This window comes from Sciurus carolinensis, chromosome 11 (genome assembly GCF_902686445.1).
Source record: "Sciurus carolinensis chromosome 11, mSciCar1.2, whole genome shotgun sequence".
Lineage (NCBI taxonomy): Eukaryota > Metazoa > Chordata > Mammalia > Rodentia > Sciuridae > Sciurus > Sciurus carolinensis.
Window position 1 is genome coordinate 15,827,741 of NC_062223.1, and position 25,945 is coordinate 15,853,685.

The following is a 25,945-nucleotide window of genomic DNA, read 5'->3' on the forward strand; positions in this document are numbered from 1 at the left end:
CTTGTCAGGGTCACCCTGGCTCACAATCCAGTCCTCGTTGTAATGGTTCCTTCCCCCAGGAACCCTCCTGATCCCTGCTCTGACCCCTAAGACAGCAGTGGTGCAAACACAAAGAGCTGGACTCATAAACAGACACCTTACCCAACACCAGGGAGTGTGAGAAAAGCAGCACAGACCTGGCTCCTGGTCCCCCAGACTCAGTTCTTGGATTCCCTTTCTGCATTGTAGTGATGAAAGTTAGCCTAGGGAAGACGGTCGTGTGGGGTTTCACCTTTCATTCATTGCTAGTCATTGAACTACCAGACTGACTCCGTCCTTCGGTGTACCTGTGAGTCAGACATCCATAAATACCAGGTGTATTTTCAGCATACAGTCTGTACAGAGTTGGTGTGTTCTATGGATATTTTTATTGAATTCCTTGAAGTATATTCCAGATCAGAGATTCAATCTGTCAAGTTTCAAAAGCAATTCTGATTCCCAGAGGTAAGAACTGACCCTGGATTTCCAGTTACATGTTTACTGGTAACTCCTTTATTCTCAAAAATACTTACCAAGAATATCAAAAGGCTGATCCTCACCTCAGATCGTAAGTACCTCAGCAGGATGGTTATATCTTTTAGCATCATGCTTCCACGTCAGAGGGTTCCTACCACATCTTAAATGTTCAATAAACACTCGTGAGTGAAGAAAGCTGTTATGTGATTTCTGCTTCCACGTTAAGGGGAGAGCTTGGTCATGATGGCTGAGCAGCATCATTGTCAAAACAAATGGGACTTATTTCCCCGGGGAGCAGATCCATTGGTGCCACCCACAAGAGGCCACAGAGAATCCAGACCCCTCCACAGCTCTGCGGGATTTTTCATTCTCTTCCAGCACAGAGAGGTAGAATGGAATATTCTCCTGACGTAGATATTTCATGAAATGTCCTAGTAGCTGTCTCAGTTTGCCCTTGCTTCTGTATCTGTCCAGGGTGTAGGCCATTCCCACTTCGCAGCTGGGGTCCATGGTGGCCCACGTGACCGGGTGCCCTTCCGGGCCCTGCAGACAGAATGCTGGCAAGGTCTGTATGCAGCGCTGGATGTAACGCAGGCTCTTCTCATTCTGTCCTATGTCCCAGTTGTCATTTACCAGTGCAGAATGACAGACATCCAGTTGGGAAAACTTAAAGTTGGGATCCCCGCTGTGGAAACAAAACCAAAACCCAAACTTTCATTTCCATTCCTATAATTTATGAATATTGACATGTTCCAGAACTCCCAGGCCTTGGTTAAACATCCACCATTGCCAAGTTGCTCATTTTGAATATTGACAACCTGTATTCCTCCTAGGGAATGAACTCACTCCAAAATGGATTCACGTGCATTACTAAAATATACAAGGGAGAATAATTTTAATAAAGAACACAAAAAACTTGGCACAAAAAGCCCAAATAACCCAATAATAAATAATAAATGGGCAAAAGAACTGAACAGAAACTTCTCAAAAGAAGAAATACAATAGACCAAAAAATACATGAAAAAATGTGCAACGCCTTTAGCAATCAGAGAAATGCAAATTGAAACAAATAATAATAAGTGTTGGCAAGAATTTTGGGAAAAAAAGTACACTTACATTGTTAAGTTTGTGGGACTGCAAATTAGGGCACCCACTCTGGAAAGCAGTATGGAGGCTGCTTTAAATACTAGGAATAGAACCACCATATGATCTAGCTATCCCACTCCTCAGAATATATCCAAAAGATGGATCTAAAATCAGCATACTGTAGGAAACACAGCCACATCAGTGTTTATAGCAGCACATTCACAACAGCCAAGCTATGGAATCAGCCAAGGTGCCCTTCAAACAACGAATGGTTAAAGAAAACATCATACACACACACACACACACACACACACACACACACACACACACACTGGAGTATTACTCAGCCATAAAGAAGAATGACATAATGACATTTGCCAGTAAATGGATAGAACTGGAGATTATCATGCTAAGTGAAAAAACCTCAGCTTAGAAAGTCAAAGGTCAAATGTTTTCTCTGATTTGTGGAAGTTAATCTAAAATAAGGGGTAGCTGGGTGCAGTGGCACCTGCCTAGAATCCCTGCATTTTGGGAGACTGAGATAGGAGGATCACGAGTTGAAAGACGGGCTCAGCAACTTAGTGATGCCCTAAACAACTTAGTGAGACCCTGTCTCTAAATAATATATATATAAAAAAGGGCTGGGGATGTGGCTTAATGGTTAAGTGCTCCTGAGTTTGATTCCCAGTACCGAAAGAAAGAAGGAAAGAAAGAGAGAAAGAAAGAAAGAAAGAAAGAAAGAAAGAAAGAAAGAAAGAAAGAAAGAAAGAAAGAGAAAGAAAGGAAGGAAGGAAGGAAGGAAGGAAAGAAAAAAGAAAAGAAAAGAAGAGAAGAGAATAAGGGGGGGGAGAAGAGATGAAGGAGTCTGTCAAAATAGAAGGAAGATTGGTGAATGAGATGAAGAGGATTGAGGGGGAGGGAGGAGGGACAGGGTGAGGGAAGAGCAGAACCTTCCTATGTATGTACATGAATTTACCACAGTGAATCTCACCATCATGTCCATCCAGAAGACACTAACTAAAACAAACAAACACGCAAACCGGTAAATTGGAAAACACTAGCAGAAAGTAGAGTAGAGGGAGGGAATGGGGTGGTGGGAGGGAGATAGGGAGGGAAAGAGGAAATACTGGGGATTGAATCAGAGCAAATTATATTCTGTGTTTTTATAGTTATGTTTTTATGTATAACTAAAAAGGACAAATTTTTAAAAAGCCACTGAAGAAAATGTGTTTCTGTACCTCTCAGACCCATCATCTGGGTGGTCGGCCTCACGCCGGCTTCCAGGCTTGCTCTTGGTGGAGGCCTTGAGCTCCGGGCTGTGTTCCGTGAGGTAGAGGAGTAACTTAGAATAGTTTACCTTCACTGACTTTGAAAATGCAATGGCTTTTATCTCCTCTCCCAAGCTTTCTTGACATCCTGGGAAGAAAGATGGGAAAGCAACACAGCCATTGAGGGACTTTGCTCTCTGTTTCCATTGCTTCTGCCTGGCTCACGACTCAATGCCACTCTTGGTTCTTCTCAGTCTTGAGCTTTACCAGAGTTAGTTGGAGCACTGGCCACACGTTGCTGTCCCCCTTCCCAGCCCTCAGGGGTTCTGAGAATGGGCATTTCTAATACGCTCCCAAGGAAAGCTGGTGTGGCTGGTTGGGGGACCCACTTTGAGAACCAGTGTCATTGCCTCTCACTTGGTACCTTGGATTTGGAACATCTGTTTCCAGTTTATGACCCCACAGTTTTTCAGGACTTCCTGCAACTTTTGAGGTTCTTTGGAGAATACACGGTACACATTTGTGTATGGATCCATGTCATCGGTCATCTCCTGCAAGGGATGTTGAAAGGTCATATCCTATCATTCCTTGTGTTTTTTCTTCATCTCTCTTGTATTGAAATCTAGATGCCCAGAATCAGCACAGAGCTTGAGCAAGACACTTTAATGGATGCATGCATTAATGAGACATCAAATTCCCCAAACCGTCAGAATATCAGCCTGTTAGGATAGTAATAATTCAAAGCCAAAAGTCTGCAAAATGGAATAGAGTAACTGGAATTTTTTTGAAGCACTCTGGGCAGTTTGGTGTGGCATCATTTTTACAAACTTGTGCCACATCTATTTCCTACCACTCTGACACTTGACACTGTTCTGTTGAAAGATCATCCTCCCTCTTGGGGGTCATAGATGTGGCATGTCTCCATGTGCAGTTGCTTTTAATACTAATCAATATATCCGTAGATTCAGATTATAGAGAATACTGGGGCGATTTCATGGTGCTAGGACACAAAATAACATACAATAAAGTTTAATATTAGTACTTAGATGAAATCATAAATAAGCAATTATGATTTGCTCAAATTTGTAAGGAGCCTGTGATTTCTTTTAGTATACAAAATTCTCTAAAAGTTATATATGAGAGTGTATTCCTCTGAGCTTTGATGTGGTGTTTGGTCTTCATTGCTTTCTTAGTGTTTATGATTAAGTTTAAGGATATTTTCCCCACTTAATAAATAAGTAGATTAATCATAGGTACAATTTGTATTCTTCCTATGTCTAGTTAGAGTTTTAGTCCATCATTGAGTACATGAAATAGAATAAATATTAACTATAAGCTGATTCCTCTATTCTTTGTTAGTAATAACAAAAAACATTCCACTATTAATAACAAACATTAGCTTCTTTCCCTTTCTCTTTTCCCCTGAGCGGGCACGTTTTGTCCGCTTAGAATAAAGTTCCTCGTGTGGGACCTGTATCTGCGGAGCATTTTTTCTGGGAGTTATCGACGAACCAAAACTGCCCCCTTACATCTAACTAACATCTGGTGCCGAGACCTGGGATGGGTTTTTTTTCCGCTGACTAAGCAAGCGGAAACCCATCCGATTGCTCCTGCGCCTGCAGATTCAGGCTCACCTTCCATTTACCTGGATGCCCAGTTTTCTGCATACAACACCGGACTCCAAAATTGGTGAGTTCCCCTTAGGCAGGCCCCTGACCATTTAAACACATCTCGGCTACCCGCAGCTCCCGCTGCGCCCCCTCAGTCCCTTCCTTATTTAAGAAGCTGCTGCCCCCAGTTCCCTCCACCGGCTCGCACACAGCCTTTCACTGCCTGCCCTGCAGCTTCATCCCTCGCCGCCCTGCGACTTCACCCCTCGTGGCTCCTGCCGTTCAACTGCTGAGGTGTGGGGGTACCTCCTTGGTCCTCATCATTGGTCTTAGTTGTTGGGTGGATGTCTGAATTTTATGGTGCTGTGATTCTTTCTCAGGGTTTGAAGCTCACTCTCTTCTGCCACTGCTAGTCCCTCTCGCCGCTCTGCGACTCCCCCCCGCCCCCCCCCACCTCACGGCTCTCGCTCGAAATCCTGGCCAGGTCTTCAAACCCTCTCTTGGCTTTTTGCCAGGTTAAACATTGATTTCAGGTGACGACCTAATCATTGTTTTTAACCTCTCGTTGCCTGGCACTGTGGATTCTGGGACGCCAAATCCACTACCCAGGTGGGTCTCAGATTACCATGGAATTCAAAACATCCAACCCAGTAAACTCGCCCCTGAGATGCTTAAATCATCTCAAACCCCCTCACCTATTCCCTGAATCAGAGCTAAATTGTCCTTTAGATAGTAAGTCAGAATGCTCTATTTATGACACCCTAAATTCTAGCTTTATACTAGGTAAAATTGTATGCCTAATTATGCTAGTTATAATTAAGTACATATATGGGCTGCCTGGTGAATGGAAAGGAACTTTTCCCCTTCTTGTTTTTCCTTTCTTTCTTGCTAAACCTCTCTTGGCTTCTCCCCCACCTTTTAACCCTTCTTTCCCTTCCGAGTTCACCTCATTCTGTTTCTCCTTCCGCTCCTCCATTCAGCCCACCAAGTCCCCCAACCACGAGGTCTCATACACACATTCTAGCTCCTTTACTGGAGGTGGCTGACATGGAGGGAGTAAAACCTGAACAAGTTCTCTTGGCTAATTCCTTATTTTCAAATCTTTTCTTTCTTATCTTAGCTCTCCCTACAGACTCAAGAAATTAAAAGGACCTAAGCATCAAGTCTCTGCTAGAACATATTAGCCCCTTTCAGATTCAGATCTCAGTCAAGGGTTACATTGAAATGTAAATGAAGAAAGGCTCAGTAGGAGACCAGGTTCAAACCCAAGAAAAAAAAGTATCCATTTTAAATTTCTCCTGGGCTACAACTCAGAATACTTTTCTCCCTTTCAACTTTTCTCTCCTTCTCATTTTCTCATGCTTTAATTAATAACCATTATCATTTTTCTTCTAGGAGTTTGTTTTTCTTAAATGCTGTATTTTTGAGCTCACAATTTTGATCCTACAGACCTAGGTTAATGATTTTTGATCAGTTCTTTTTATTCAACTCTAGAGTTATTTTTGGACATCTGTTACATTGCAATGGAGATAAATATTACAAGGCCTTTGCTTTTGTGTTAAATATAAGCGTGCATAAAAATTAAATTTTTAAAAATGGATCCAAATATTTTTTAATTCACGTGATTTAATAAGGTTCAATTTAAATTGGGTAAACTAATAAAAGTAAAATGTCCTTAAAATTAACAAGTCTCTAAGTGGTCAAACTAATAAAATATTAATGTTTATAAAATGTCTAACATCAATTTTTCTAGGAATTTTCTTCAACAGAAAAGAGACAACAAATACTATTGATACACTTGTCTGATATCTTGGTTTTTCTACAATAAGATGAGTGAATTGGTATCAACATGTATGGGATTACTCAAATGTGTTTGTTAGAGACATCTAATTAACTTATAAGGTTATTCCATGGAGTAACATACTTAAAAACATTATTCTTTGTATATTAAATGTGTTCATATTTTCCAGGTATACAAGCCTTTAAAGCAGAAAATTTATCAAGCTGCTGTTCTCCAAATTAAACTTGTCTGTAATGGTAAACCTATCATTTAATATTCTGTTATAGGACCTGTCATCAATAGGGTATATGTAAAATAACATTTAAGAAAGAGTGTAATATGCAGTAGCAAAAATGGAACTCAGCCAAAATTCAAGATAGCTATTGCACAAACTGAATGTTTTACTGTTGGTAATTCTATTTTGTATTTTCCTTGTAAACTCTAATTGTTGCCTGATCAATATTTTGCAGAAGTACTGCTTCAAGAGCGAACACCGTAAATTAACTTGGAATAGTAAGCCATCACCTACAGAACAGATAATGTAAACCCCAATTAGATAAAAAGGGGGTAAATAACTGTAAAGTTATAGACATTAAAGCTAAAGCCCAGTACTCTTACTTTATGACTGGTGAAACTGACTTGCTTGATGGTTAAGATCAAACTTTTTTTTTTGGGTGCTGGGGATCGAACCCAGGCCCTTGTGCTTGCAAGGCAAGCACTCTACCGACTGAGCTATCTCCCCAGCCCTAAGATCAAACTTAAAGATAGAAATTACATACAGAGGCCAAGAAAGGTCTTGCCCTCAAAGTCAGCCTGAACCCAGGGAATAAGAGGACTTCTCCAAGGAGCTTTGCAATTCTGGGTCACACAACCTCCTGAGCAAGGAGATTGATGATACTGCTAGAGAAAAAGCCACTCAGTGCATCTGCTGCAGAGGAGGGTCATAGAAAAAGGGAGATATCCCTGGCGCTTTCAAGGAAAGCCACGTCATCGAAAAGACCCTGCCTAACCAAATGGCACTATGGAGCTAAGAAGCTGCTCTTAAGTTCTCTATGAGTGACCCATTGGAAACTTAGCTGACTCTTTAACAGACAGGAACAGGTCACTTTGACCAGTTTGATCTTAAACACCTAGCAAATCAGTTAAAACCAAAGTATAGCCATTCTTGGGCATTTAAAAATAATAGTAACTATCAAGAGAATCTGCTAGAGTCAGAAGTTTTTAGTCAGTTTAAGGCCTACAGACACAAATAGGCTTAATCTATGTTTGCTAGTGACAGAAGTATAGAGATCTCTACTAAATGTTGTGTTCACTTCCTGATAACCTAGACAATATTAAAGCTCCCAAATGAAGGCCTGTCCTCTCCAACCTTTGCTAGGCCTTGTTAAGGGAACAACTTCTCAGTTCTTCCACCCCCTGTCCTTTACTTCCATGTCAATTAATCAACTTATATTGCAGAAATATCAGGATCTCACAAAAAATTGGAGCCTGGCTGCAGATGTGCCTCCAGAGAAACTATGAAGTCTCCAGTTCTTCCTGCCACAATGATACCAGCTCTACGTCCACACCCCAGCAGGAAGTAATTACAGAAGACTGACCTTCATCCATGTACCCAAAAAAAAAAAAATTTTTTTTTTTATAAAAAAGGAAATGGGGGAATGTTAGGTATAAAGCAACCTTTCTCTCCCGCTACAGGAACCCAGCCTCCCAAACCACCTGTCAATCTGCCTTACGCCCGCCTTTCCCGTTACGGGAATTTCTGGCTTGTCACCGTAACCTTCCTGCCCCCCCACATTACGTTCCAATATGTCATTGGTCCATCAGTCAATCTATAATAATTCTCCTCCGCGATTGGTTCCTCCCAGCCCGCGAAATTCCAATATCTTACAAGGAACCCTACGCCATCTTCTTCTTTCCCTTTCCCTTTTCCCCCCAGCGGGCACGTTTTGTCCGCTTAGAATAAAGTTCCTTGTGTGGGGAAAAAAAAAAAAAATAACTAACATTAGAGTTCTTGGAAGGGGTATTTAATGACGTATTCTTTCAGGGATATTAAAACTAATCTATTAAAAAATAGATGTGGCACAAGTTTGTTGGTGCCCTCTACCTTGCTGGGAACTGTTTTTCTTTTTAAGCTATCATACAGTAAAAACATGTTTATTGAATAAGATCTTTAATTATACTCTTGAAGATTTTTTACTTAACATTTCCTTGTATTAACCATGAAATGATATAATCAATACCACAGAAAAAACATAAAAAGACTCTGTGAACAATAAAGATTCAGACTCAGCCTCAGAACACTTGGTGTCTGTGTGCTGTTTCTCTACCACGCCGACGCCTCCCATCCACCTTGGACCCCTGACTGCTGCCAGGGCTGGACCCTGGCAAACTTAGAAAAAAAAAAAAACACTTATAATCTCATTCTTATAATCCACTAATTCCATGGAAAGATGAGTATCTGTTCCTAAGAAATAACCATAGGGTGAGTTTTAACGGTGCACATATTCTGTTGTAAATTACATTGTTAAAGAGTGAGATGTAAAACTGTGTAACTAATTTTGAAGAAACCTTCAAGAATTTGAGGGTTCCTGAATAAATACGGTTTCCTGCATATAACCCAACCAAAATTTCAAATTCAATTTAGTAGATATTTTAAAAGATAATTTAAAAAGAACAAAACAAGAGGAAAATTAAAAACAACATTGGCAGTGAAAAGCATAGGGTACAAGACAGAGGAGGGAACACAAGAATTATAAGAGAAGGTTATGCGCTTGCTAAGAAAGATGCTACCCTCAAGAACGAAACTGACCTTCAAAGAAAGAGAACACCCCAGCAGGAAAGATTAGAAATTAAATTAAAAGCCTGCCATTTAAAAAGTGTCCAGAATCAGACTAATTTTTCTTTAAATTATACCTATGCCAAAACTAAACACATAATTTTAGTTCTAGACCATGGTAACAGATGGAAAAATTCCTAACCCTAAATCTGGTAGAGAAACAACAAAAAGAGATTTATTGATCATTTTCACTTTGAATACAATGGACAAATTATGGATCAAATGTACAGTAGTGTGTCAAAAGAATAATAGCTGTGAATAAATAGAGTTTAATTTAGGAGGGCAAGAATGCTTCAGATTAAAAGGTCTCTCAGTATAGTAAACTAAAGAGGGGAAAATTACATACATCCACACATTGTTAAAAAGAAAAAACATCAAATAATATAAAATTCAGTCTTTATTTTAAATCTGAGCTCCAAGAAAATGGGGGCAGTGAAAAAATAAACACTTGAAGAAATAAACATATTTTCAAATGTAAGTTGTTATGTCCATTTCATTCAAATAAAGAATGAAATAATGATAAAACCAATATTGTTACTTGTATTATTATAATTACTTTTTTGGTTCTACATTGTGCAGTAAGGCAAGAAATTGAACAGCTGAAACAAATATTAGGAAAAAAGTAACAAATTACCTTTGTAAATTATAGTATTGTATATTCAGAAAATCCAGGAGACCTTGACAAGCAATAGCAACTCACACAAGCAGGACTTTGAAAGAATGGTGTGGCAAATTTGGAAACAAAAACCACTAATAGAAGTCAATAGCAAAATAATAATACTTTGAAAAAGAAAGTTAATTTAATAGTACTAACAAATAACATAAAATACCTGTGAATAAAGTGAATGGAGAGTCATATGGATAAACCAAGAACACTAACATTTTACTAAATGTTAATTTACTAAATAATACAACAGGAACTGAGAAAATCTAGATATATAGACCATGATGCTAGATGAAAAGATTTAGTATCACACAAATATCAGTCCTTTCACAACTATTCAATAAAGCAAATCCAATTCAAATCTAATTGCCACAGGTATTTGGTGGGTAACTGGAAAAATTAAATTATATAAAAATTAAGTCTTCCTAATGATTCAGAAGACTGAGGCAGGAGGATCTCAAGTTTGGGGATAGATTCAGCAACTTAGCAAGACCCTGTCTCAAAGTATAAAATAAAAAGGAGCCAGGCACCATGGCACATGCCTGTAATCCTAGTGACTCGGGAGGCTGAGGCAGGAGAACCGAGAGTTCAAAGCCAGCCTCACCAAAGTGCACTAAATAACTCAGTGACACCCTGTCTCTAAATAAAATACAAAATAGGTCTGGGGGGCTGGGGATATAAATAAAATACAAAATAGTTCTGGGGGGCTGGGGATATAACTCAGTTGGTAGAGTCCTTGCCTTGCAAGCACAAGGCACTTGGTTCAATCCCCAGCATCGCAAAACAAAGCAAAAAAGATCTGGGGATGTAGCTCAGTGTAAAAACACCCCATCCTCAGGGCAAAAAAAAAAAAAAAAAAAAAGAAAAAAAGAAAAGAAAAGAAAAGAAAATTAAAAATTTCTTCATGTCAAATCTCCATTAATCAATAAAATAAAAATAATTATAAATTGGAAAAAAATTGTAGTGTGTCTCATTCATGCTAGTATCCCTAGTACCAAAACACTTTTACATAATTTAAAAAATGACAAAAAATATGTAGAACCATAAGAATGGGATCCTAATTAGAATAAATTATACTCCATGTATGTATGTATAATATATCAAAAGACTGTACAATAAGATACCATTTTTCATCCACGAGTTTGGCAGAAGTTAATATTCAGTGCTGAGGAGAATGGCTGGGGATGGTTCTTCCATTTACTGCTAATGGAAATAAAATTGCAGCAATCTTGTGGGACAGCAATCTGGCAGTGATTACTAGAACTTTGAAAAAAAATGCTCTTTGTTTTGGTAATGCCCCTTATGGAAATCAGTCAGAAGAGAAAAGGTATGAAGACATGTATCTGGGATGTTTATTGAAGCATTGCTTGCAGAGGCAAAGAGCTGTGAGCACTTCGAAACCAGTGACAGGAGACTGGCTTCCAACATTACCATAATGTACATTTACTGAAATACTATACAGTTTTAAAAAGAATAGATTAGTGCTTCCCTGATGAACCAGGAGGGATGTCCATGGTGGGCTAAAGGTAAAATAAAGAGTTACGAAAGAAGTAGCAGATACCCCCATGTGCATTAGTATGAGTAAGAACATTGATTACTTCAAGGGGGTGGGAAAGAAGGCCAAAGGTTATTAACTTTTTAGAACAAAGCTGGAGTTTTCTACCAGTATAATTTGCATATATTACTTTGGAGATGAAAACTTAACAAAGAAAAAAAATAAATTTTTTTCTAGTTAAATTTTCCTGCATTGCACCCTTGAACATTTTTATTAAAATTGAATGGACATTTCTTTCTTTTCTTTTCTTTTCTTTCTTTTTTTCTTTCTTTCTTTCTTTCTTTCTTTCTTTCTTTCTTTCTTTCTTTCTTTCTTTCTTTCTTTTTATTCTATTTCATGCCAATCAGAACAGCAAGCATCAAGAATATAAATAACAATAAATATTGGCGAGGAGGTAGGGGGAAAAGGAACACTCCCACCATGTTGGTTGTCAGGGACCAAGAAGTTCTCATTCTGAGAACATTCTGACCTTTACAATAAGCAGCAGCGCCCCTCCTCCCCCCTCCTGGCTGATAATTCTGACAGTATGGCGCCTATGGTGCCGTCCCTGCTTCTCTTCTGGGACTTCACCTTCCCGCCATTGCGAACCTCACCTTCCCGCCGGCGCGAACTTGCAGCCTATCAGGAGCCCAATAGAAGAACACAGCCAACCAGGCTGCACCTCGTCATACCCCTCATTCCCTGAGCATATAAATACCCCTGTGTGAACAATAAAAATTTGCAGCTTGATCAGAATTCCTGTCTTGTTGCCTCTCCCTGCGTCTCTTGTCCCTTCATTCCTTCTCTCTTAGGTTTGCCATCCGCGTTGATGTCCCGCGGGTCGGGACAGTTGGCGCCCAACGTGGCTCGAGCCTTTGTTTGAGAAGCGAACGCTGCCCTCTGGGGAAGACTTGGCCAAGCGGGATTCGGGATCGCCTCGGTGGACGCGACCGGGAGTCAGATCCAGGAGGAGAGTGAGGCCAGTGCAAGGTGAGTGACGCACCATGGGACAAGCAGTTTCGTCACATGATTTGTTTCTGACGGGTCTCAAGGAGGCCCTCAAGACTCGGGGAGCGCGTGTTAAGAAAAAGGATTTAAGATCATTCTTTTCATACATAGAGGATTTGTGTCCTTGGTTTCCCCTCGAGGGGTCAATTGATGGTAAAAGGTGGCTCAGAGTAGGAGACTGCCTCAAAGATTATTATGAGACTTTTGGTCCTCAAAAGGTGCCTGTCACTGCCTTTTCTTATTGGAATTTAATTAATGAGATTCTTAAAACCTCACCCTTTGACAGTGGTACTTTAAAACTTATAAAGATTGGGGAGCAGGCAATGCAATCCACCTCTCGCCCCCCATCGGCATGCCCTTCGGTTAGTATTCAAATGCCCCCTACTCAGCCTTCTCAGGACCCTGGGACCCTCCCAGACCCCAGGAACCTCCCAGACCCCACCTTACCAAAAAAGTCCCCTAAAAGTCCCCCTAAGATTTATCCGGTTTTAAATCCCTATGATGACGTGACCCCAGAGGATGAGGCTACCATGGAGGAGGCAGCGGCTCAACACCATTCTCCAGACCTGCCACCTCTTAAAAATCCACTTTCCACTTATACACCCCCTGCCTTTCGTGCTCCGGCCCTTCAGGGACCTACTGCCCCCCCAGACATTTTTTCCCCACTTCCCTTGCCTAATCTAACCCCTTTACGCGAGTCTCTCCAACATAGGCGGGAACAAATCCAACTTTTAAAAGAACTAAAAGCCCTTGATGCCGAGCTTCGCTCACTGGCCTTGGGCACGGAGTTAACACAAACTGGCCCAAGACCCCTCAATACTCGTAAGGTGAAGCCACGTGGTCAGCCTGTTCTTGCCTTTCCAGTCACTCGCAGTCAAGCAGATCAGCCCGCACAAACTGAAGCAGAGAATTTAAAAGGAAGTCAGGAAGAGGAATCAGGGGAGGAACAAGAGGTAGAACCAGAGAGGGAACAAGAGGAGGACCAGGAATCAGGGGATGAGGAGGAGCCCACCTCTGGACAGAGTGGAGCCCTTGGTTCTTATAAAAGGCTGAGCCTCCGCTTTCTTGAAAGACTTAAAAAGGCTTGTACACAGTATGGCCCCACTGCACCTTATACACTGGCCTTGCTAGAGAACCATAGTACACAGTGGCTCACCCCTAATGATTGGAAATTTTTGGCCCGAGCCACCCTCAGTGCGGGTGACTTCCTGTTGTGGAACGCAGACTTTAGGGAATACTGTCGGGAAACTGCCCAAAAAAATTCAACCAAGGCTTCCTCTAAATCCTGGACCTATGTTAAGCTAGTGGGTACTGTGCCATTTGATATTAACCCTAAACAGGCGCGCTTTCCTACTGGGCTCCTAGCACAGGTTCAAACTGCTGGTTTGCATGCTTGGAGACGGCTCCCTCAAAAGGGCTCGGCCACCACCTCCCTAGCAAAAATTCGTCAGGGTCCTGACGAGCCTTACAGTGACTTTGTTGCCCGGCTTAATCTAACTGCGGAGCGCTTACTTGGACCAAGTGAAAATGAGAGCTCCTTTGTAAAATATCTTGCCTTTGAAAATGCCAACCCAATATGTCAAGATGTTCTTCGGCCCCACAAAGATAAAGGGGACCTTTCTGACTTCATTAGGCTGTGTGCCGGGGTAGGAACAGCCCATGCCATGGGTCTCGCCATTGGCGCCGCCTTCACCAAGGCCCTTCACCACCCTGGCCCACGTACTTGCTTTACTTGCAAACAACCTGGCCATTTTGCGCGAGACTGCCCAACAGGGAAACTGGGTCAAGGACCCATATCTCCTCAAACAAGGACTAAACCACCTCCGCTCACCCTTTGCCCTAAATGTGGTAAAGGTCGCTACTGGGCCAAGGAGTGTAGATCCAAGACCAATGCCCTTGGACAGCCTATTCCCTCTAACTTCTCGGGAAACTCCTCTCGGGGCCAGCCCCTGGCCCCGACCACCCCCAGAGCAAACCCAGGGGCAATAAGGTTTGTTCCCTCTCAGACTCCCAACCCAATCCAGGCTCCCTGTCCTTCTCCACAATCACCTCCCTCCAACGTGCTACCCCAGGCAGCACAGGATTGGAACTCTGTGCCTCCACCGATACAATATTAGACTCTATGCAAGGACCTCAAATAATACCCACTGGGGTTGTAGGCCCCCCTCCACCTCATATGTGTGCTCTTATTCTTGGGAGAGCTCCTACCACCTTACAAGGTGTTCAGGTCTTCCCTGGCATCATTGATGATGATTACACTGGAGAAATTAAAATACTGGCCACAGCTGTTAACGGAGTAGCTGCCATCCCTGAAGGAACAAAAATTGCACAATTAATACTCCTTCCCCTCAATTCAGGAAATTCACCAGGAAACACAGCCTCTTTAGGTTCCTCTGATGTGTATTGGGTCCAACCTATCTCCCACAAAAGACCCACTCTTACCTTATTTATTGAAGGAAAGAAATTCCAAGGGATCCTAGATACTGGTGCGGACGCCACAGTTATTTCTCAAAAACATTGGCCATCAGAATGGCCCCTCACCTCATCACTAACTGACCTTAAAGGAATAGGGCAGTCAAGAAACCCCTTAGTTAGCTCCAGGGTGCTTAATTGGACTGACACAAAAGATAACACAGGGAATAAAGGAACTGTTACCCCCTTCGTTGTTCCTGATCTCCCTGTCAACCTTTGGGGACGAGACATTCTAAGCCAAATGAAAGTTATTCTTGCTAGTCCCGACTCTTTAGTCACTCATCAAATGCTTCGTATGGGCTTTATCCCTGGTACAGGCCTTGGGAGGCTAGGACAAGGACAGGTTGAGCCTGTACAGCCCATACAAAAAACAGACAAATTTGGACTTGGGTATTTGGATTTTTAGTGTCAGTCCCTGACCCTCCTGTACCCCATGCAGACAAAATTATTTGGGAAACTCAAACTCCTGTGTGGGTGGATCAGTGGCCCCTTACCCAAGAAAAATTAGAGGCTGCCTCCATGTTAGTACAGGAACAGTTGACAGCCGGCCATGTGGAACCCTCAACCTCACCCTGGAATACTCCTATTTTTGTTATTAAGAAGAAATCAGGCAAATGGCGCCTTTTACAGGATTTGCGCGCTATCAATAAGGTTATGCGCCCGATGGGGGCATTACAGCCAGGCATCCCTACACCGGTAGCTATTCCTAGGGACTATTATAAAATGGTCATCGACTTAAAAGATTGCTTTTTTACTATTCCTTTACATCCTGATGACAGACCCTATTTTGCTTTCAGCCTCCCCCGCATCAATTTTCAGGGCCCTATGCAAAGATTTCAATGGAAGGTCCTTCCCCAGAGTATGGCTAACAGCCCTAGTCTTTGCCAAAAATATGTTGCTCAAGCAGTAGACCCTGTGAGAGAGCGGTGGCCACAAGTTTATATATTACATTATATGGATGATTTGTTAATCGCTGCACCTAATACCTATGATCTTAACAATTGTTATTTGGATCTCTATAAAGCCCTTACTGCCTTGGGACTTCAGATAGCCCCTGATAAGGTTCAAACACAGGACCCCTACACCTACTTGGGCCTCAAACTTCAAACTAATCAAATTCAAATCCCTAATATACAATTGCGTGTGGACCATCTCCACACTCTTAACGATTTCCAAAAACTACTAGGGGATATCCAATGGCTAAGACCATATTTAAAACTACCCACCTATGTGCTTTTGCCTCTTAATGATATTTTAAGGGGAGATTCTGACCCTTCTTCTCCTCGAGAGCTTACTCCCGAGGCACGGCAAGCATTAATTCAAGTCACAGAAGCCATCGCTCAACAATTTGTTACACAAATATCTTATAACCTTCCTTTGGTTTTGGTTATATTACACACCCCTCATACACCCACGGGACTATTCTGGCAGCGGGATCCACATTTTAAAAATAAGGGTTGCCCCTTGCTCTGGGTTCATTTGCCCGCCACATCCTCTAAAGTTATTGCTGTCTATCCTGCTCAGGTAGCTTCTATCATTATTAAAGGTCGCTTGCTTTCTCGACAACATTTTGGCAAAGACCCTGATAACATTCTGATTCCATACACTAAGGATCAAACCCAATTTTTGCTACAGACGAGGGATGAATGGGGTATTGCTCTATCAGGCTTTTTGGGAATAATCGATAACCACCTTCCCAATGACCCCCTTTTGCATTTTGCTCAGTTACATCCATTTATTTTTCCTCGGGTTACTCGGAAGGCTCCTATTCCACAAGCCCTTACTGTTTTTACAGATGGCTCCAGCAATGGCCGTGCAGCCTTTGTTGTTGATAATCAGCCTACCACCTTTGACACTGCTTATCCATCAGCACAGCTTGTAGAATTGTTTGCTATAACACAAGTCTTTATGACATTTTTTGATAAACCTATTAATATTTATACAGACAGTGCTTACATTGCCCATTCTGTGCCCCTATTGGAGATTTCACCCGCCATTAAGGCTTCCTCCAACGCAGCCTTTTTGTTTAACCAGCTTCAACAACTAATTCAGGCTAGAAAACATCCATTTTTCTTAGGACACATTAGAGCACATTCTGATCTTCCCGGTCCCCTATCACGGGGTAATGCTCAGGCTGATGCAGCCACTCGGTCCCTTTTCCCAGTTCTTATTGGATCCATCCAAGAGGCCACAGATTTACACAAACTTCACCACTTAAATTCTCAGAGCCTTCGGTTACTCTGTAAAATTACCAGGCAACAAGCAAGGGAAATTGTAAAAGCGTGTCCTGCTTGCGTTGTCTCCCTTCCTATTCAACATCTGGGTGTTAACCCTCGAGGATTACTGCCCAATCAGATTTGGCAGATGGATGTTACTCACCTTCCTGAATTTGGGAAAACAAAGTACATACATGTTTCCATAGATACCTTTAGTGGCTTTATTTTTGCATCACCGCATTGCAGAGAAGCTACCAAGGATGTCATTTCTCATCTTGTCTCAGCCTTTTCCATAATGGGAAAGCCAGCACATATTAAGACAGATAATGGCCCTGCATATACCAGTACCAAGTTCAAACAGTTTTGTGCCACTCTTCAAATCTCTCATACTACTGGAATTCCATATAACCCTCAAGGTCAAGGCATTGTGGAACGTGCACACCTCACCTTAAAAACCTGGCTTACCCGCCTTAAGGCCTCTTCCCTTGCATTTACCACTCCCAGGGATCGCCTTAATCATGCATTATTTGCTCTTAACTTTCTTACCCTAGACAATGAAGGACATTCGACCGCAGACAGACATTGGCATCCCTCTTCTAATTCTGCTCGCCCATCTGTTATGTGGCGCGATCCTTTAACAAATAAATGGAAAGGCCCAGATCCCGTCCTCATTTGGGGACGAGGCTCAGCTTGTATTTTAGATCAAGAACAAGCAGCCCCAAGATGGTTACCAGAAAGCCTGGTCAAACAGGTCAATGATTTACCACAACCCAGGGATGGAAACCTTCCCCCTGAGGATGAATCTTCCTCTCTTATAGATGCAGCCGACAATCTATGCGAAAAATCCCCTGAATGACAGACCCTGTGACTGCACACCATTGCTTCTCTGGATAATGGCTGCCTGTTCACTGCTCTCCCACAGCCATGCAGGACTTGAGGACCCTGCTAAGGTCCCCTCCTTTGCTTGCTGCTTATTGTATCTATAGGTCCTTTGATATTCAACAAGATCATGGCTTTTCTTAAAGCTCAAATTGAGGCTATACAGGCGAAACCTATTCAGGTTCATTACCATCGACTGGAGATGATGGATCGTGATGGTGATCTTAAAAGATCATCACCCCTGTGAGCTGAACTGGACAGCCAATGACGGGTAAGATTCGTGAGAGCTCATACCAACCTAAGACAGGAAATGAGGGCCAGAGCCTCATTATCCAATGACGGGTAAGGATGTTGCTCTGTCACGGACAACCTAAGAGAGGCGCAGTTCCCGAGGGATTGTCACTCCAGCTCTGTACCTGTTCGGACAAGCCGCGCCCCTGCCTCGCCACATAACCTCTATCACCCCCTTAAAATATGGCTATCGAAAAATGGTCAATAATTTTATATAAGAAAGGGGGAAATGTCAGGGACCAAGAAGTTCTCATTCTGAGAACATTCTGACCTTTACAATAAGCAGCAGCGCCCCTCCTCCCCCCTCCTGGCTGATAATTCTGACAGTATGGCGCCTATGGTGCCGTCCCTGCTTCTCTTCCGGGACTTCACCTTCCCGCCATTGCGAACCTCACCTTCCCGCCGGCGCGAACTTGCAGCCTATCAGGAGCCCAATAGAAGAACACAGCCAACCAGGCTGCACCTCGTCATACCCCTCATTCCCTGAGCATATAAATACCCCTGTGTGAACAATAAAAATTTGCAGCTTGATCAGATTTCCTGTCTTGCTGCCTCTCCCTGCGTCTCTTGTCCCTTCATTCCTTCTCTCTTAGGTTTGCCGTCCGCGTTGATGTCCCGAGGGTCGGGACAGTTGGTGGGCATGCAAATGAGTACAGCCACTAGAGAAATCAGTATGGAGGTTCCTCGAAAAGCTGAAAGTAGAACCACCGTATGATCCAGCTATACCACTCCTAAGTATTTATCCAAAAGAATTAAAGTCAGCATATTTTAGAGATACATGCATACCCATGCTTACTGTAGCACAATGCACAGTAGCCAAGTTTTGGAATTAACCTAGGTGTCTGTCAATGGATGAATATACACAGAATATGTGGCATATGTACACAGTGGAATCATAGTCAGCCACAAAGAAGAATGGAATTATGTCATTTGCAGGAAAATGGATGGAACTGGAGAACATAATTTTCAATAAAATAAATCATGATTTTGGATGAAATAAGTCAGGCTTAGAAAGATATCAGAAGTGTTTTTCTCATATGTAGAAGCTACAAGGAAAGAACAGAGGGGGAAAAAAATAGAAGGACTTTATGAAATTAGAAGGGAGACCAGCAGACTAGAGGAAGGTGATCAAGGGCAGAGAGGAGAAGAGGGCCGGGAGGTATTGAGGAGTGAAATTGATTGAATTATAAATTCATCTATACTATAAGTTACATTGCTCAAATACACATACTAATTATAAAGTCACAGAAATAGAAAGAAACATTTGAACACCTCTAATTATTTAGTATACCAAACTTTGAAGAAATTGGATGCGGAATTTAATAAACTATGTATTAATCCTCAAACTCAAATTGTCGGGAAGCCAGGATCAAATGAACATCTTTCGGGCAGGTGTCCATAAGGAAGCCATAGCAGGTCTAGGCTGGCCTGGTTTCTGACCACTACACCCCTTATTTCCTCAAATTAGGGTCACTATATTACTTTCTGACCTGATTTGCAAACCAGTCTTGACCTGGAGTAGGTTATTCCTATTTGGGAACTCAGCTATTGTAGCTGTAATGAAGTAGGGTTGGCCCAGAAGCTTCAACTCACTGACTTGATGTTCATGGGGTTGGGGAAGTTCATAGACTTTAGGGCCAAAAGAGATGCAAGTTTGTATTTCAGCTTAGTCACTTACTCCTTCATGTGACTTCAGCCAAAAAAGATGGCAAGTAATATTTACGTTATATGCCATGTACCAAGTCTTTGATATAAAGTATCTAATTTAAGCCTTTAATAATCCCACAAAAAAAGGGAATAAGAATTATTCCCACTTTACAGGTGATAAAACTGAGGTTCCGAGAAGTACCTGTGACCACTTAGCTAGTAGAATGCCTAGATGAATCCTGTGCTCTAACAGGATGGGTGGGGATGCAGAGCCCGTCTGAGTGACCAAGTTCTGAAGGAGTGTCTTTAAAGTCTCCCAGATTTTCTTTGGCCGTGCCTACGTCCCTGGTGAGTCTGAACCGAGGAGGCTCCTCATATCCTTTGGAGTTGATTGGTTCCACCCACCTGGTCTGTGCGCCCACCTGTTTCTGAGGTCTGATAATGACCGTCTGATACTCTGGCCAGGAGTCCACCAGCACCTCCATGTTGAAGGGGTTTCCGTGGTTGATGTAATACAAAGAGCCATACACCTGAGGGAGGAGCAGAAGGGAAGGTTGCCCTGGTATCCTCAGAGATGGGGTCCTGAATGTGATGACGAAGAGAGAAATGGGGACCCAGAGAGAGTAGCAGGAGGAGTTCAGATGGTCACTAGATGAGTGCTCTCTCCAGGACTATGACTATATGAGTGAGAGTGAAGCTACCAGCAAACAGGAAGGACTTGCAGCTGTCCTTGTGGCATGAATACCTTTGTGCACTAACCTTGCTGGGCACTTGCTCTGCTCTTAACGCTTACATGGCATGGGTTTATTTAGTGCTCACACAACTTCAAGAGGAAGGTGCTCATATATTCCCATTTCACAGGTGCAGAAACCAAGGTACAGAGAGAAAGAAGCCTGCTCAAAGCTGCCCAACTAGAAAGTGGCAGCAGAGGCATGCATACTGTTTAGCTTGGCTATCAAACCTGTGTTCTTAGCCACCATCCTTCACTGTCTCCAAATCAATGATAAAACCTGCAGAGTGGACCTGGCTGCTTCCTTCTGAGAAGCAGCAGCTGCTCTAGATTGGCCTTCTTCACCCCAACTCCATCCTCATTTGCAGCTAACTCTCTGCAGGAAGTCAGGGAGGGAGGATGAGAGTTATGAGTCCTCTGTTTTCTCACCCTCAACACCCTGACCTTCACCTGTTCCCTCACCTTCAGGGATTCAGGGATGCTCCTAGCCAAGGATTTGTATAGGCTCAGCAGCTTCTGGGAACAATGAAGCAGCAACATTTCATGGGGTGCTTTGGTCCTCAAGCCCTTCAAAAAGAAACTCTGAAAAGATAAGTCAAAGGAGAGTTTTAAAGGAACAAAGGAATTAAAAATGCATTTTATACATATGTTTTTAGGCAGTACTCTTGAGGTAGATTCCATTAGAATCATCCTTACTGTGAAGACACCAGAGCTCAGAGAGACTAAGTAACTTCCTCAGGCTGTACTAGAAATGAGTGGCAGAATCAGATTTTGAAACCACATACAAGTGACTCCAAAACCCATGTTCTTCCACCCTCATGGAAAGAGTTAAAAGAGAATATTAAGAGTGTAAAACAAAACAATAATAAATAAGGTTGAGATTACAGCAAAGGCAGTTTGATTCTGGTGCAGAGTCGATTTGCAAATTGGAAACAGGCTCAGTTAGACTGCACCAGTGTCACAGAAGGAAGGTGAACTTGGGCCTCCAGAGTGAGGAGAAGTAGGCAGTGCCACTTGGCATTCTTTGGGGGAGAAAAGCAAAATTGAGGTAAGTTTGACACAAATCAGGGTGGCTGTAAGTTGTATAAATTCACTGGAACATCCAGGTCAAGAAGCAAACTGGCCAATCCCATTTCTCAGATTTTGCAAGGTATACTTAGATCCCATAAGATTGTTCCCTCCTGTGAACTAGTTCCCAGCATGATGTGTGTGTGGCAATTTACCCCATCATTAAAATCTGTAATGCTTAGTAAAAAAAAAAAAAAAAATGTTGCTTACTTTTTGACCATCTGTAGTCATTTTGATTTTTATACTATCAAGGGTTCTATGAGGTTCCCAGGTGCCTGCCATAGACCCCTGCACCACTACCATTACCCTTTCCCTATGTTTTAGCATCAGAACCCTTCTTTCACTGGGAATTGAGATCGCAGCCTCTGAGCGCAGTCATGAATGGAAAACTTAGAGCAGGGATTGGCATACATTTTCTTAATGGGACAACGAGCACATATTTTACGCTTATGTACATTTTTGAAGTTGTTCCATCTTCACTATGATAAATGAAAAGGGAATTTTCTCACACACAGGCATAGTCTTCAGTTAGACTGACATTCACTATTCTTGAAACTGTGCCAAGAATTTAACAATAATTTGGAGAAAGCCATTGTCACGAATGATGTGCTTTAAGGCTGGGGATGGGTTCAAATTTTAGCTCTCCCTCCTACTTCTCTGTCAAGTTGCTTAACCAATCAGAGCTTCAAAATGTTTTCTCACCAGAGTGAATATCTTTCAGAGTTATGGAATTACACAACACAACACATATAAAATGCCCGGCACTACACCCAGCATAAGGTAAGTATAGTATTTATATGTTAGTTTTTTTATGATGATTTTGTATTGACAAAGTTGTCCACTATAGATTTAACAATTATATCCATTAATGTGTAGAGTAATTAAACACATGAAGAAATTTGCCAATTTAGTTAATATAAGAGAAAGAACCCAGGGATATTTGAAATAGTCATTAGCAAGTAATTTAATATACGTGTTTAAACTTTTTAACCATGGAAGTAAAATAGTTAATGAATATGTATTGATTGACAAGCAAGATGAAGCATGTATTTTCTTTCCTGGGGTTGAAGTCCTATTAAAATTACACTGTGTTCTGTAACGTGGTGAAGCAATCTTTAAACAGAGGCATCCTTTTAGAGAACTCAGAATTTCAAAATGTTTGAATTGTTTTAGGAACTTCTGGAAAATAGAATCAGGTCTGTGCTACAGTCCAGGGTGTCTTATGCTGTTTTTGTAAATGCCAGGAACAGCTACTCTTTCTTTTTTCCATTTCCAAACACTTTCCTTGCTTTCTGTTTCTTCCCCGATTTACCTAAAATTATCTTTATGACTTTCATTATTATTTTTCCCCTTTGAACTTCCAAAGTTTCAGAAGTTTTAATTCAAGATTAACCAGGCTTGATCAGATTCCCACAAAGAACGTGTGTTTTCTGAGAACTCTGTGTCCTGAATGGACACATGAGAAGAAAAAAACCTTTGGTTCTCCATAGAGATCAGCTACCACGTCTTCCTCCAGACTACCTCTCACACCCATTTCCTGCTCGGTCCCCTTGGGCTACTTTAGTCCAGAGCCTCCTCCTTCTCTCATTAGAATATTGCTGCTATCGTTGCTACAGGAGCCTCTACTTCTGAAATACACCTAAAGAAAAATTTTCTCTACCCTCATCTCAAATTTTTGTCTCTAAATCAGAAAACTGCTTACAACTCTGGGTGAACTCCTCCCCTCACTCATTTAATTGTGATGAAGCGTACATAATATCAAATTTACTTTTTTTTAACCATTTAAAAAAGTGTGACTTAGCAGCATTCAATGCATCCAGTGTTGAACAACCCTACCACTACTTCCAGAACTTTTTTGCTATTTCGAACAAAAACCATGCCCATTCAGTGACAGGTATCCATTCCCCTGTGCCTTGTAACTGCTATTCCACTTTCTGTCTCTGGGAATCTGACTATTCTGGGGACTCCATATAAGTAGAATGATATAATACTTGTTTGTGTCTGACTTACTTCACTCAGCATAATGCACTTGGGGTTCACTATAGAAGAACCTTCCTGACATTGGAAACTCAGCACAGGTAAAAGCAGATTCAGGAGCCGAAGGCCAGGGGTCAGATTCCAGCTCCACCCGTGAAGCGCCCCATGCAACCTTTCTAGTATCAAGTTTCTCATAAAAAATGGGAATTATGGTCCCCACATAACAGGACTCTTCAGTTACAAGTAGCAGAGTAGTTCTGGCTTCATCTGAGCAAGAAAAGAAAATGAATTATCAAGATGTAGAGCAGTTCTCAGAACCCAAAGAAAGTTCATTCCGGTACCTGCTAAGGACGGGAATCAGGCATCTCTGTACAAGTGAGTACAGAGATTAAAGGCTGATTTCTTTAGGGCATTGGGAAAACGGGAAATGTTAACAGAAAAATCTGAAACTATATATGTTCACTACAGCTTACCTTAAAGGGTTGTTCCTAGGATTAAATACATGTAAACAGCTAGCACAATGACTTGCAAGTCTTGAACACACAATACACGTCAGTTGCTATTAATTCTCAACAGTAAGGGCAATCATTGCAAACTGGCCTCTCATGAACTTTTGATAGGAACGTGAGCAATTGCATGTTTTCTAGAAAGGCCTTTGGCAGCATGTATCAAGAATCTCAGAGTTACTCCTATTTCTTCACCCATTAGTTATGCTTCTAGAAATCTATACCAGATTATAACCACAAAAACTGGCAATCATGTACAAAGATGCCCCTTATGCTGTTATTTTTAATAATAATAATATAGTTATGGAAGCATTTTAAATTTCCAAAATAGGGAAATATTTATTCCCCTATAGCATAGCTAGGGCATATGATCAACTGTTTTGCAGACTTTAAAGTTAAGTCTAAAGATGCTTCATAAAATTGTCTGTGATGTTGCTCACATGGAAAACCCACAAGCCTGGTTAAATCCAGTTCTCCTACCCTGGGCTGGACCTGTACTGCTGCATGTGGCTGGAGAAAAGGCACACATTCACACAGACTGCTCCTAATTCAAATTCGTGATCACACTCCTCAAGTGGACCCTCAGGACCTCCAGACCATCTTCAGTCACTCCCCTATCTTCAAAACCACACTTCCTCCCTGTTTTCACTTTCTCCCGGTGACCTTACTCTTGGTTTCATTGAGAAAATGTAAACAGTCACACGTGGAGTTCCACAGAGTGCCTCTGTCATGATTTCCTTCTTGTGTTAGTCAGACTGTGTTACTGTAACAAAACATCCAAGGTAATCAACTGAAAAGAGGAGAAAATTGTTTTGGCTTACAGGCAGAGGTTTCAGTCCATAGTTGGTTGGTTGGTTCCGGTTGATTTTGTGCCTGGGCTGTGTATCACAGCAGGGAGAGCATCGGGGGCAAGCTGCTCACCTCGTGGTGACTAGGATGTAAAAGAGAGAGGCAGGGTCTGGATTTCCACCTCCTCTTTGACAACACACTCCCAAGGACCTAAGACCTCCCATCAGGCCCCACCTTTTAAAGATACCACCACCTCCCAATAGCACTGATTTTAGGTGCTCAAAGAAACCTACTCTTGGTCATTTTCTTCTTTGTCTTAAAGATTACGTTAGCCACATTTTCTCAGAAAGTTGACTATGCCTGGAGTGAGGAGAGTTGGTACTTAGTCTTGAAGGAAAAGTACTCCAAGGGCCCATCTCTGCTCCTCACTGATTCATCCATTCACTCATGGATTTGAAGGGCCCATCTCTGCTCCTCACTGATTCATCCATTCACTCATGGATTTGAAGGGCCCATCTCTGCTCCTCACTGATTCATCCATTCCCTCATTCACTGAGCAGAAGTTCGCTGATTTCACACCACGCCAATTGCTGTGCCAGATGCCAGAACTACAAAGAATAAGACATGATCTCACTTTCCAAGGAGGTTCTTCTCCTCTGGAGGAACGTGCTGTAAGGGGTTTGCAGAATGGGCACGATTCTTTGCCATTTGGTTGATTCCCATCATTCTAACCGACTTGTTCTAAAGATGTGGTTTTACCTCAAAACATCTGTTTTGTGTTAATGCATTTCCAGGCAAGTCACATAAAGTACCTTCTTTGCAGTCGTGGTTTTTGTTCATTATCTTCCTGTCCTATGGAACAATCATCTTCGTTTGATTCTTCAAAAATTCTCTCAGAGTCTCAGGTATACACCACCCACCACTGTGCAAAATGCTTCATGTATAATTTGTGATTTAATGGAATCCTCACGACAACCTGCACAGTAGGTATTATTATTTCCATTTTGCTGACGGAGAAAGTGAGACTCCAAGATCAAGTACCCAGGTACCAAGAAGAAAAGTCGAGGTTTGAGCTCTGATCTGTTTGAT

The 25,945-nt window shown here is 41.9% G+C and overlaps 1 protein-coding gene across 3 annotated transcripts; it reads right to left on the reverse strand.

The window, feature by feature from the left end:
• Positions 1-650: 650 nt before the first annotated feature.
• LOC124958953 (glycine N-acyltransferase-like protein 1) lies at positions 651-25,005 on the reverse strand. Of its 3 annotated transcripts, XM_047517564.1 has the most exons (6): positions 24,889-25,004; positions 20,979-21,098; positions 20,209-20,316; positions 3,274-3,400; positions 2,820-2,997; positions 651-1,180 (listed from the first exon to the last, which is right to left on the reverse strand). In XM_047517564.1, the coding sequence occupies exons 2-6, from the start codon at positions 21,054-21,056 to the stop codon at positions 775-777; spliced, it is 897 nt and encodes a 298-aa protein (XP_047373520.1). In that variant the 5' UTR covers positions 21,057-21,098; positions 24,889-25,004; the 3' UTR covers positions 651-774. The 3 variants fall into 3 exon arrangements, with proteins under 3 accessions (XP_047373520.1, XP_047373521.1, XP_047373522.1); XM_047517565.1 differs by lacking the exon at positions 20,979-21,098 and having other exon boundaries at positions 24,889-25,005; XM_047517566.1 differs by lacking the exons at positions 20,209-20,316; positions 20,979-21,098; positions 24,889-25,004 and adding an exon at positions 4,766-4,801.
• Positions 25,006-25,945: the final 940 nt, after the last annotated feature.